General features: G+C 39.4%; 1 protein-coding gene across 1 annotated transcript in view; it reads left to right on the forward strand.

Annotated features, from left to right (window-relative positions):
- The window catches only part of MTHFD1L (methylenetetrahydrofolate dehydrogenase (NADP+ dependent) 1 like), a 163,366-nt gene extending 160,067 nt beyond the window's left edge, over positions 1-3,299 (forward strand). The window contains exons 27-28 of the mRNA XM_026083885.1: positions 777-885; positions 3,003-3,299. Of these exons, the coding sequence (XP_025939670.1) occupies positions 777-866 (90 nt within the window). The 3' untranslated portion in view covers positions 867-885; positions 3,003-3,299. The remainder of the gene's footprint in view (positions 1-776; positions 886-3,002) is intronic.
- Positions 3,300-13,419: the final 10,120 nt, after the last annotated feature.

Consider the following 13,419-nt stretch of genomic DNA (forward strand, 5'->3'; position numbering starts at 1 on the left):
GGTTTAAACTACAGTGGACCAGCACCCCAAGATTTTTAAGTCACTCATGTATTTTTAATTGCTGCTAAAATGCCAATTGTAAATAATAAGCAGTGTGAGCAGAGCCATTGCTAACTGTAATTTAAATCCATGAGACTATTCCCATGTTGAAAAGTATGCAAATGCTGAAGTTTTATGCTAGATCAGGGTCTTAATTATGCATAGTTTGAGATAATTGGGCTATTTTAGCTTAGTATCTCAACCTACTAATTCTAACTACTGAATTAGGATTCAGCTATAATCCATATATGTTTAGTTGAACTATTTCAATTTGCTCCTGACGTGAAGTAATCAGTCATGGAAGTGTTGTGACTAATTCTTCTGCTATATTTTGATTCTGCATAGGAAAGGTCTGCAGTTTAACACATTTGTATCGCCAGGTGAATTTAGGCAGTTATGTCCTTGCCCTTTGCTGTGTGAATTTCCCAGTAGAAGTAAGGGGTAGAAATTTTGAGGCACAAATAAGTCTCAGAGTATCTTAATTTTATTAAAGAGTTTACTCTATACTAGCCTGTATTTTGTAGCTTTTATTTTCTCTTTTAGAARCATGCACTTGAAAAGGAATTGAAGTACAGAGCTTGATATTTTTAACAGAAACAAAAATATAATGAAAATCACATCTGTAACTGAGTCCACGATGAACAATCTAGCCTCTCTCTTAATCTCAGGTTTACATGCACAGAGCGATTACATGCTTACAGATGCAGGCAGATAACTTGGTTTTATTGTTCCCCCAGATGAGCACCATGCCAGGACTGCCCACAAGGCCTTGCTTCTATGACATTGACCTTGACCCCATCACAGAGCAAGTGAAAGGATTGTTTTGAGAGTGAGCTCCAAGTTCAGGTTGGTCAACAGCCCTTATTTTCCTTTCCAGTTTCGGGGAGGCCGTTTATCTTTAGCATGCATATAGAAAAGATTGTCAGTTTATATGGGCCTTGTTTCACTGAGGACTTCGTAAGGGTTTTATGGAAATGTTTCATAATGTGCACTTTATCGTATGGGTTTCTCATTTGCTGAATGGTGGCCAGCCCTTTGCTGGTATGAACTGGCRATGCCTTTTGGTTTTCCCATCTCTGTGTGTTTGGCACACTGAGGAGCTGCCTCTGGAATTGTACCACTCATGGCTATGGAGAAAGTCAGTCTGAAGAAATCGCAAGTCCTGTTAGTCACCCAAAAAGAAATCGTACTCGTTTACTCCTAACTTGCTTTAGAGTATTAGTATTTAGAGTAAGCTAAGTATTGTTCTCTGGGTTTGCTTTCCCGTGGCAGCTCACTGAAGTAAGACCACACTGTGGTTGATACTACACTTTGAGGTACTTGTGGGTTTGTTTCTCTGATGACAGATTCAGGAACTCTTTTCTGTTTGATTTGAATTATTTTCTTAGGGTTTTAGTGTACAATGTAAAATTTCTAGTAATATGGTTTGTGCCAACTCATTAGAACTGACTCAAATCTTTAAGATGTGGTAATTGAAAAATATTCAGAGATTAGTCCAAGAGCTGCAGATGTTTCATTGTAAACACACATGCATAGCTGAGAGCAGTTGATATCCTTCTTTGCAATGTATAGCTTCACGAGACTTGTGAAAGAGATACAGAAAGAGAGAAGTTCCTGCTGCTAGAATTGCGCTAAAACACTGATGTCGTTAGTCTGTCTGATTTTCCCCCACCCTTTCACAGTGTTAACGAGGCAGATGACAGTTCTCACAAAAAATTTGCAGAGTACTAGTCATTAGAACATACTCTAAACCAAGCAAAAAATTTAAGTTGAAAAAGTCAACTCTTTTTTTCTGTCAACAGATAGCTAATACTTAGTACACACAATATTATATTCTCTCTGCTGGAGCTATGTGTTTTATTAGAAATACCCAAGCATATAAAAATCTGGAAATGAACCTGAGGGAATATGGCTAGTTCTTCATCACTAGTCATTACCCTGTTTGACCTAAACTGCCTAGCCGATACAGTAAGAGGAAAGTTGAAATCGCTTCCTTATGAGATATCTGTAGATAGCACCAGTTGGAATAAGAACTACTTGAAAGGAGACAGTTCTTCCAGCAGGAAGAAATATAAGAATAAAACGTTTTATTATTTGCACAGCAAGGCGAATTTATGAACCTGACCCACTCTGCAAAAGTGACATCTGTTAAATACCCTTTGGGGCTCTAAGGATCCCTCTAATTTAGTCAGAGCTGCAGCAGGTGTCCACTCTTCCTGTGCCAGTTGTGCTTCGGGTAGCTGAAGTATTTTGGTTTGTTTGTTTTTCCTCAGTCGGTTGCAAGCTGGCAAGGCTATGTCTATCCACAGTTTCAGATATGTTCTCACACTTGTCCCTTCTTTGAAGTCAACAGCACTAAAATGATACTGACAGGAAGCATAGGTATTTTGCCACCCTCAGAGCATTTCTGACTGCAAGAAGCAGCCCAGACCTCTGAATGTAATGCGAGCATCTTCAAGGCTGTAAGGAAGCAGATGAGGTGAGGACACCAAAACTCATGTCACAGAATGGAAAACTCTTTGTGAGACATTTGCATCTTAATTCATTCGGATTCATATAGAAGTTGTTTGAAGGCCTTTTCTTTGCATTTGTGCAGTTGATCTGATGGAATAAAACCCTGACTTTTATTACCTTAACAGACATGCCACAGTATCGCACATCAGGGCTTCAGTCAGTAGCAGTTATTATGACAATGTACAGTCTAAAGCCCATATCACGCTGGAATATGAGTACAGGTCTTTGTTTCCCTCCCAAGTAGGGCTGCACAGATAATAAGTGGAAGGTGCATGTGGCATAAGTAAATGTTTTTGTGTATTATGTTCAAGGCAAAAGTATTCAATTGCAGTAAAACATCGCAAGTATGTTTTAGGTTGTAATACTTGTATTTTTATTTTTTTTCTTTAAAGAAAGCAGAGGCATCTTGTTTCAACTTACAAATTCTTTATCTATCTTTCTCATTTCAGAAGCCTGGAAAATAAGAACTGCAACTTTCCTATTTTCTGCAAATAGGAGAGAAAAATGAATTTGAAATATTCCTGTTATGTGTCTCTGGAGGAATATCAAGACAGACCAAAGAGCAAAAGTTTACTCTTTCTTCAAACTAGTTTTTATGATGATATATAGCTGTAAGGTTAAAAAAAAAAAAAAAAGGCAAGCTAATTTTTTTCCTCTCTTTAGTGCAGAAAACTCTCTACAAGGGCTTATACTTGTTTGTTTGTGGATAAGATGACATTAAAAAAAGTGAAATTTTTCATCTTGAAGTTTTTGTCTTTTCTCAAAGGAGTTAACAGAAGTATTTCCCTTATCCTTGGTCATCTAAAAACTTACGTAAACATGATTATGCTGTGTGATCAAGCCTATTTCTCTCAAAAAATACACTTCAACTCTTGGCATTCAGGAGCTGAAACTACACACAGATTAACTGCACATTTTTGAGTTATCATCAAGTGTTGCTCTGGATGCATTTGGGCAAGAGCCAAGTTTCAAATGAGGAAGATATTAAAYGGAGAAAGACCAGAGAATGTATTTTGCAAAAAGTTTTTAATATAGAACTTGTTTCTTTGGTGGGCAAAGAGCTCTYGAAACGCTTAAGCCATAGTTGCCTTGTATCTATAGATATCTCTGTTTATCCAAAGTATATGTTACAGGCTCTCCAGCTGATGATGTGCTTATCGTGGTGAAGGTAACTGTGCAGACAGGGCATTGCTCCTCCTGAAGCCCTGCTTTACTCTTGTTTGTGGCTAATGAAGCCTCCTGCTGTGCTGGTTCCCAACATAGTGAGTTTCTTTCTTGTCTGGAGTGGGATACGCTGCCTGGTAACACGAGAGGAACATCCGTGAAGCCAGGATGCTACAGGACAGATGTTTGGTCTGCTTCATTCGGCAGTTTTTAAACACTCTACTTGTAAAACTGGAGTGTGTTTTGTATTTGAAGTGGGGGTGTTTAAGCAAGTTGAATCTTAAACTATGTACTTTAATCTACTACAGTAACTTACATTTTCCAATATAGTTTTTCCTCAATTTGCAGCAAAAGAAGCCTTAAGCACAGGATACTGTATTTAGCTTTTCAAGCTGCTCCTTCTCAGGAAGCTGTCACTGACCAACTGCTGGTTCCTTCAATAACAAAAAAATGCAACAGAACAATAGGTTTAATCAAGACAATAGGCAACTGGGTTTTTAGGTAAAAAGCAGTGAAATAGTGATGAGAGAGTTTATTTTCCTGGTGACGTTTTCCATCCTGTCATTTTGCTCTGCTTACGCCCATCTGTATGTTATAGGCTTATACAATGTAGTTTTGGTTCTCTTTTACACAGCCACATTTGGAGACTCAATTACAACACAGTTCCTGGGACAATTGAGGGTTTTGTTTGGGGTTTTAAAATCATGCTTCATTATTTATAAATTCAAAGCTATAGTTATGGACAGAAGAACAAACTGGGGACAGTTAAAATAATTACCTGGGCCTTCCCTAGAGTATCATGGAAATGTCTGTTGACCACATTTCAGAGCTGTTCTATTCATAGCTTTGTTCCCCAACATGGTAGGGATTGCTGTGAAGATAAACTTACTTAAGTGTAAAAAAATCAGGGCTAACTGATGTTTCGGACTGATTAGGTGATAGCGCTTATAATGGCCTAGACTGTGGATGTTTTAATTACACTGAGGCAGGAGAAACTTCTGATAAGTGAGTTGAAAGCAAGATTTAAGTACAGCTTTCCAAGCCATTGTGGACAGAGATTTCTGATAGTTACTATTAAACTGTGCCCCAGAATATAACTATGCTATTTATACATACAACTGTGTTGTAGTTTAGTCCTGCCACACTGAGCTATCTCTAGCCTAGAAGAAACTGAACAATTTTGGAAGAAAGTAAGTGTGGTCTCCAGCCATAGTTTTTCCTACTACTGTTCTTTAAAATAAATAAATAAAGTTTTCCCTCCATCTTGCCTAGAGAAATTCAGGAAACTGTAACCACACTTTACTTATAGTCACTCTGGTTTGGCCACAGGTGCGTTGGATTTGATCTCCATGCAGTATGGGATGCTAACCGTATCACTAGCTATTGACCTGTGATGCTTCCCTAAGGTACATGGATGTCTTTGAGCAACAGGTTTTATAAGCCAGTTCAAATTGCCACTTGATACCCACACACTTTCTATATTATTGTCACTGTATTGGCCCTTTAAGCCATGACTGCTTGGACTGCTTTTCTGACTCTTCGGTCTTTTCCTAAAGCATCAGTCTAGCTGTTAGTTAGTTGAGAGTTAATGAGCATCATGTAATTTTTTAGTCATGTGCCCAGGATTTGTTATGCTCTTCTGATAGAGTCATTCCAAACTTCCTYGAATTATTGAAGCTGTCTTTTGTTTTGTCCTAGCTTCCCCCCCCCTGCCCCACCTCATTAACTATCTGTAAAAATCTCTTGAGCTATTTATTATATTTCAGTTCTTCAATTCATTTTGCATTTTAGTAGAAGATTTGTTAAAGATGCTSTACACTGGCCTACAGATACTGTCTTATAATCCAAAGGGACTGAGTTATTGGCCATTCCCTGAGCTGCTGAAATTTGTGCAGTACATGCCCTTAAGCTGCCTTAGTTCTGAGGTCAAATGCTTTCATAAGGAAGGATTAAAAATTAAAACTTTTAAGGTAAGTATTATTGCTAGGTTATTGCTTGTTGTTGCAGAGATAGATGTGATTGCGGATGTGGGGCTGCTTGCCTTGCTTGTCCTCCTCTTGCTAAAYATGTTAAAAAAGCATGTGGTTGTTTGTTTATTATCAGATCTGCTTTTTGTACTGACTGAACACTTTGTTATTGCTACCGCTGAATTACAGAAAACTGATGGCATTGAAATATTTCAGTGTTTGGGGGTTTTTTTAATTAAAAATTCCAGAGTTTCAGTTGCTGTGATCATTAAAAATAAATGAATAGATAAAGTGCATATGCATACTGATGTTCAGTTTGCAAAAGTGGCTTAATTAATAATTACATTCATTACTTAATATTGTTCTCTTTTTATCCATCATCCTGTTTATTTAAATAGCAACCATTTTTTTTCCTCATAAGCCTCTCAGTCTTGCCATGTCCCCACCTCCAACCAAACGCAACTACGCCAAGGAAGGAGGGGAGCTCAGCAGCACGCTGGGCCGTTGCCAGTACTAAGCCAGACTTGTGGCTCTTTTCTTGGTTCCCTTAGTTACCAAAACTGTTGGCAGAGCCATAGCAAGGACTAAGCCTGCCCTGCTAAGCCAGGAATTTTTATTTATTTATTATTTCCCCCACTGTCTGTTGCCATAAAGGGCTGTGCATGGGAGGATTGCCTGTATGATCTTCTATATTTCTTTTGAAGTCGGTTTGTGTTTGGAGGGAAGAACACATCAGACTAACATCCTGTCTTGATCCCAAAATATCTTGCTACTGCCTTTGGTCCTTGGCTTGAAAGACTGGGTCAGACATGAGGGTCAGCTGGACACTTTCCGTTTCTCGGTTGACAGCTGGAATTGTGTGACGCAAAATTGGGTAAAGAACACCAAATTCAGGAGCTTCTTGGGGGTGGGTTATAAATCCAAGAGATGAAAAAGCTTCAGGAACTGTGGATGTTAAACCAACCGGATCATAACTCAGCTACTAGCAACCAGGAAAAAAAAAAAAAAAATCAAGCATTTCAGGCACCTGTAGGACTTTCTTGTGCTTTCTGAATAGCTGGATGAAGTCTTTAACTATATTGTCTGGATTAGCATTGGGTCTTTAATATGATCCTCTTGACCAGATTTCCACATTTTTCTGCTTCTCCACAAAGTTTCAGTGAGGAGTTTACTCAAAGGCTGCACCTCAAGCGTTCAGTTGCACGCCAGTGGTAGCTGGGCTCCAGCCAGCCTGCCCTCAGCACGGTCCCTGGCACTTCAGTGTGAGGCAGGCAAGCCTGTTGAAGTTTCTTCAAGGACATCAATTGCTTCAGCATGGCACTGCCAGCTGGGGCCCTGCTGCAGAGAGCAGAGGAGAAACCCTGGCTGCACTGATGACCAGGGGCTGTCCCCCAAATAAGAATGTCCACAAACGAGCAGTCCTTGTTCTAGAGACCACTGGAGGGCAGGGGAAAGGTTGCTCCCCACCACTGTCAGACTGGGCTGAGTTATTTGTGGGGAAAGTTTACTGGTTTTAATGCTTTTAGTATGCATTTTTTTCATAGATGAATATTGTTTTGAGAAAAATATTTTAAGGGTAAGCTTTGGGGGCCAAGATAGGGACCCCCTACTTGAGGGGATGGTAATGGGGGCTCTGAAAACCCCTTCAAACATTAGTGCTAATAACTGGACTGCTGCGCAGTACGTGTCACTGCACACTGTGAGTTTAAGGCCAAAGTGTTTACTGTAAAGTCAGTTTAACTCAAATATTTCCACAAGTGTGGTCATAAAAATAGCTCCCTGCCCCATGCACTCAAGTGTAATATATTATGTATACACATGCATGCATGAGGGAATATGTATTTGTGCATGCAGTTTTTATGCAAAAACTTAAATATTTACTTCAATTAAACTTTTTAACTTGAATGCTTTGAGTAATGATTAGAAAGAGCCAGACTGCTGCATACCAGCACAGGCTCAGCCAGACAAGGCCCTAAACAACCTGCCCCCTTTGAGCAGGGGATCAGACTAGATGACCTCCAGGTCTTCCCCCCCCCCCAGGAAAATATTCTGTATTTCTATAATTTGGGATCCCAACAATAGGGGGAAGAGTTAGCAATGAGGAAGCATATGTAGCAGAAACTTAACAGGCTATAGTGACCGTAAGAACTTTTGTTCATAGAGTAGAGCACTAATAAAAAAAAGAGGATGTATCAAATGTAAGTTATACAWACTTTTATGCAATACACTAAATCAAAGTTTAAGTTACAACATTTTAAAAGCTGTTTCCCACTGGGCAATTCAATCATGGTATTGTAACTCAATTAGCATCAACATCTGGTCACAGAATTACATTTCTAATGCCAGAGAAGACTAAGTTTTTCAGGACACAGCCCAGCAGCCCCGATATACACAAGGAATATTTATTCTCTAGAAAAAATAACTATGTCTCTATTTGTACTGAACATGAGCATATACATGACATGCAACTGTGTCACTACATGAATCTGAGGATGTTTCCTTCAGTTTCACTTTTGCCCAGAGGCTTGAGGGGAAATCTGACACTGGGAGGAAAGACAGACTCATTTATGGCTTGTGGCAGCAGACCAGCCCACACTCAGCTTTTGGTCAGCCAACATCTCTGCAAGGAGACATCCATTTATTTGTTGGGGCTATGTGGTCTTGCCCAGCTCCAGCTGAGTTGGAGCACATACCACCTTGGCACTTCCACTGCAGTCACAAAAGCTGCGTTAGCCAACCTCTTTTTTCAAATGTGTAAGGTGATTCAACAATTTAGGACTACTTAAGGTGAAGAAGCACTCACGTGAGAAGCTCAGATAGCAAATCCAAGCCCTTGGTTTGATGCTATGGGTATTTTGTCAGTAATACGTGTATTAGAGACTTCCTGACCCATCCATTCCTTCTCGCAGCGCGGCATATGAAATCCTCAGCTCCTAACACAACTGTTTGTGCGGCTTACAAGGAGCCTGCTTAAAAAAAAAAAAAAAAAAAAAAAAGACACACACACCACACTCTCATGTGCTTCAGGATATTGCCAAAGCAGAGCTTACGGGGACAGAAAGGGGAGGGCTGCTGCACTGCTGGGGGCAGCAGAGTCTTGAGCCAACACAGCTGGGACTGGAAGAGAGCATGTGTGCCTGGTCTTGGTTTGCAGGGAAGTATTAAATGTGTTTTAAGAACCCCCTGTATCAGTTCTTAATATTGTAACAGGAATGTGCACAAAGAACAAGAATTCAATAAAAAAGGTTGTYGGGGAGAGCAACAAAGCCAACATAACTTTAGCATGGTATTTATGAAAGTAGCCTAAGGTATCGGTTTAATGAGCTAAGCCCTTTGCATCAGTTCCATACAGGTCATCCCCCCCCCCACACACACACACACACAAAAAAAGCTTAGTAAGGTGTTCAGCTACTGTAATTCAGTATCAGATATTACTGCCTGGCAGGTTGTTCTGGAATCTAGCATGAAAACAGAGCCAGTTTCATCTTGGAGTTAATTCCACTTCTGGAACTACTGAAAATTAAATAGACTTTAGATCCATGTTTGTTAGTAATAATAAAAAATAAATAACTTACATATACTAGGTTAAGAGTGGGAAATGAAAATAAAAAAAGTTAAAAGATAATGAAGATGGCAAATGATAAAACAAGGCACCAGTCAGATTTGCTCTTGGGATAAAATTCTATGAAAGCAATAGATGTAAATCAAGATGAAAGTTTGAGAAGTTTTTTCACCAAATCTCACTTGAAAAAATCATTTAAGTTGGGTGATATATAAGAACTTACCATGGACAGTTTTGAAGAAGGATATGCAAGTATGTTTATCAGCAAATATGTACTGAAATAGAAGAGATTCTCACAGGAGCTCCAAAGCTTACTTTTAATATTAATCTGACAGTAGATAAGAGACACTGAAGTAGCACAGTGTAATCAAATGGTGCTAAGAAAGAGTGGAAAATAAGATGAGCAGGAAATGATAAGTTCTCACCTATAAAAAGTTTATATAGTGCTTAAAAGACTAATCTAAAACATCTCTGAGGGAAGGATATACTTGGAAGGTTGACACTACCCAGAACCAATACTTTAATTCACATCAATGCACCATTTCCCATAAATTCTTCCCACACTTTTGACTGCCAGATACCCCAAGATGACAGATATGCAGGAAGATCTTACTGTTGAGCCTGCTCCTAGCATCATGCAAGGAAATAATGGGATAGCAAGGAAATGCAAGGAAATAATGGGATAGCAACAATTACCATGGAGTCAGGGAGGAGGAATAAGTCCCAATATCTTACCTGTATTGAATTCATTCTCATACCTGCTTCCTTGGCAGTGGGTTGCTGTGATAATTCCACCTTCTACTAAAATTCAGACCCCTCAGTACAGTAACAGCATTCACTCAGCACCAAAAACTGTACACCACCTTGGGAGAGGAAATGAAGGAGTTGTACCCAGTATGACTGTATGATTTAAACATCTCTGGAAGTTGTATAGACAACCTGCAGTTATCAAACTGAGTGTGTCACAAGCTGTTTAAAAACCAGATGATCTGTTTTACAAACCCTTCAGAAGGAACCAACAGCATTGTCCTCCCAACACCACGGTGGGGGAAAGGGTGCAGTACCCCTGGTCAAAAAGGGTCCCCTAGAGTACCATTTGTCTCCTGGTACTCTTGTTTTCTCCCTTTAAGCTCTGACCTTCCCAAAATTAAAAACACACACAACAGTCTCTCCCATTAAGACAGGATCCCATCAAATACATTTTTATCTCTGTGAATGGATTCTTACCTCATGCATCTCTAGTCCTTGATTTTTTCCAATATTGGAAGACAAACAGTAGGAAGCCAGAAAAAAAACAGACAGGAGAATACATTGTTTAATCCTATATTCAGGATGACAAAGTGAGCCTACAGGGCCATATCCAAACATTTATAGATACAAGTCTGGATGCACAAAAACAATTAGGCTTGCATGCTTGGAAAAGTATGTTTGAGGAGAATTTTTCCAGTTTGTAATTCCTGTGAAATTACTGCAGTACCCAGATGGAAAGAAGGAAGAAGAGAAAAAAAAGAAAAAAAAAAAAGAAAAAAACATCACCGCACACCCCCAACATTAAAACAGCCATACCTTATATAGTGTGTCTGAAATGGAAATGTTCCAAGTAACCATTTATTCATGTACATAAACATGAATCTTAAATTTAGCAGCATTTCACCTTTTGASCTGGAATTTCACATTGCAACATCCAGCTTGACTTGAGCCTGAGCAGTTACAGAAATGCTTACAGGCATTCCCTGTTGCAAGATTAAAGAAAGCCTTGCCCGGATCTAGAAACAAGAGTCTTGGGACTTTTCAAATGTGATTAACATTTGAACCAGCTAGACTGAGGCTCCCTTATTGCAGATGGTGTTTGCAGAATTTGTCTGTCACACCTCAGTGGCACAAGCCCCAGTGGTGGCCAGAGTGCCATCCCATGGGACACAACTCCGTACAAAACCAGCAAGACCCAGGTCCCCAAAGCCCACCACCTGCTGAAGACATAAGATTTTTAGTATGTGGAGAGACATACACAGAATTAATTCCACATCAGATTTTAAAAGATTCTCCCAAGATTTATAAGCCTAAATGCCAAACTCCAAAATCAAGCTCATACTTTAATTTCTTCCTGCTCTGTTTAAACACCATCATGTATATAGATGGCAACCAGAATTTATGAGAGTATAGCTACGGATATGAGCAGGCTTAGCATTTCTGTGTTGTTAAGCCACATACTAGCTATTATCAGATTTACACTTGGGCTTTTCTTCGTGTCTAAGTGGACATTGAAGTCATGCCAGAAGCTTGCAGTTGTTATCTGGCGGGCAGGGAACTGAGCATCAATTGTTTGTTCACAAGGAGTCACCAAAGACCACTTGGCTTCACATCCCGATAACAATTATGAATAAAGTCAAGGTTTGTGTAACTGCTGCATGTACTCCCGCAACATAATTAGTGCATTAAGGAAACAGCAATGAAAAAACATTAGCAAACTAAATATAATCTATTTCATTACTATGAAGTGAGTTAAGTTTTCTTCTTTCTTTAACTGTATGAAAAATTCAACAAATATTGTATTTTACCTACTGTTCTTCATATTATAGCTATGTAATTAAATGGTACACAATTACTAACAAATAGAACACTGTTGTACATTACCAAAAAAAAAACAAAAACTGTTGCAAAAATCTTTATGAAGTAGGCATTTTTCCAAGATCGGTTTTTGCCAAACATGGTCCTCATTGAAGTAAACAGGATTTGTAATTGAAAARAAAAACCAACCACATAAAAACAGTTATTAGCTATGTCTTCTGTCTCCCCCTTTAGATGCCTATACAGTGTTACAAAACCTTTCTCTAGTATGTTAATTTTCAGGTAGCTCAGATAAATTTATTCAAAAGAATTTTAAAAAAATGAAGATAGGTGAGGATTTCAGTATAGAGTTAGCAGGTTTTAAGTCTGAATTTATTGTAATAAAACTATTTCAGAATGATTCTAAGTATTCAATTTTATCATTCATTCAGATCTAGTACAGATGCTGCCACTAAACACATTATTTACTTAGAATCACTCAGGATGACCTCTGGAGGTCACCTAGTCCCACCATGTGCTCAAAGTTTTACTTACGAGTAAGCAAGAGTCATACAAATTTGTACTTCCTTGAAGAGTTAAGCCACATATTGTAAGGCCACTTCCCAGCTGCAAAACAGAGGGATCTCTCACTCTCACGTGAAAGAATGCTGAAAAACCAAAGACTTGCTGCAAAGGTTTGATTGCCAGAATCAACATGAGCAAGTAATCCAACAATTCAACTTGACCACAGAAATGTTACAACTCCTTCCCTGCCACCTCTCAAAGGGACAATATTAAAAAAATAAGCACATCAGTTGTTTTAAATGGATTATCATAGTCTGGGAAAATAGGAGAGGTCAAAATAACATCCTGCAGATTTTAAGAGTACTGACCCAATTCTTCTTTCAAGCCATCCCAGACCGAGACAGACACAAGAGAGTCTCAGTTCCTCAGAGACCCAGCTCTCAGTCCTCTCCTAGAGCCCTCAGGCATTTTAAGTTTCTCTAACACAACTTAATGTCTGACAGGTGCAGTTATTTCCTACCTCCACTCAGGTCTCCATCCCTACCTGCAGCTCCTGAGGGTTTGCACAGTGCTAATGGAAAGGTTAATTTGCTCTTTGCAAGACTCTCAGTAAATCTCATGGATTTATGCAAGTGCTGATGCTTCAGTCATCAGCTGCTCACTGTCAAAGCCAGCAGGCTACTTTTAACTCTCCTGTATATCACTTCAGCAGCAGCACATACCCTCCATGATGTGCCCAGAATTCATCCCTGTTTTACAGTTCAAGTGATTTTACATCTCAGAGCCTTTAACCAGCCTAGGAAGGAGACATCCATTCCTACTCCTTCTTCAGCTACTTCCCCCCTTCAAGGAAAGAGATTAGAAGAAAGTTAGAAGAAAGAGGCCGGGAATAAAGCTGGCTGATCACAGCTATGGGGTCGGCAGCTCCTGGGTGCCCAAGCTCATTTGTTCCTCTTCTCCTCGGATGAGCAATGCAAGGAAGGCAGTAGTGCTAGCTGCTGTGGGAGAGGTCTCTGCACTCCATTCTCATGCCAGCCCTCCCTCTTTTTGCTCTAATATTGTCCCTGGCTGAAAACATGCTTCTTGTTATCAGACTTCTAC

The sequence above is a fragment of the Apteryx rowi genome, unplaced genomic scaffold (genome assembly GCF_003343035.1).
Source record: "Apteryx rowi isolate R43461 unplaced genomic scaffold, aptRow1 scaffold_118, whole genome shotgun sequence".
Classification (NCBI taxonomy): domain Eukaryota; kingdom Metazoa; phylum Chordata; class Aves; order Apterygiformes; family Apterygidae; genus Apteryx; species Apteryx rowi.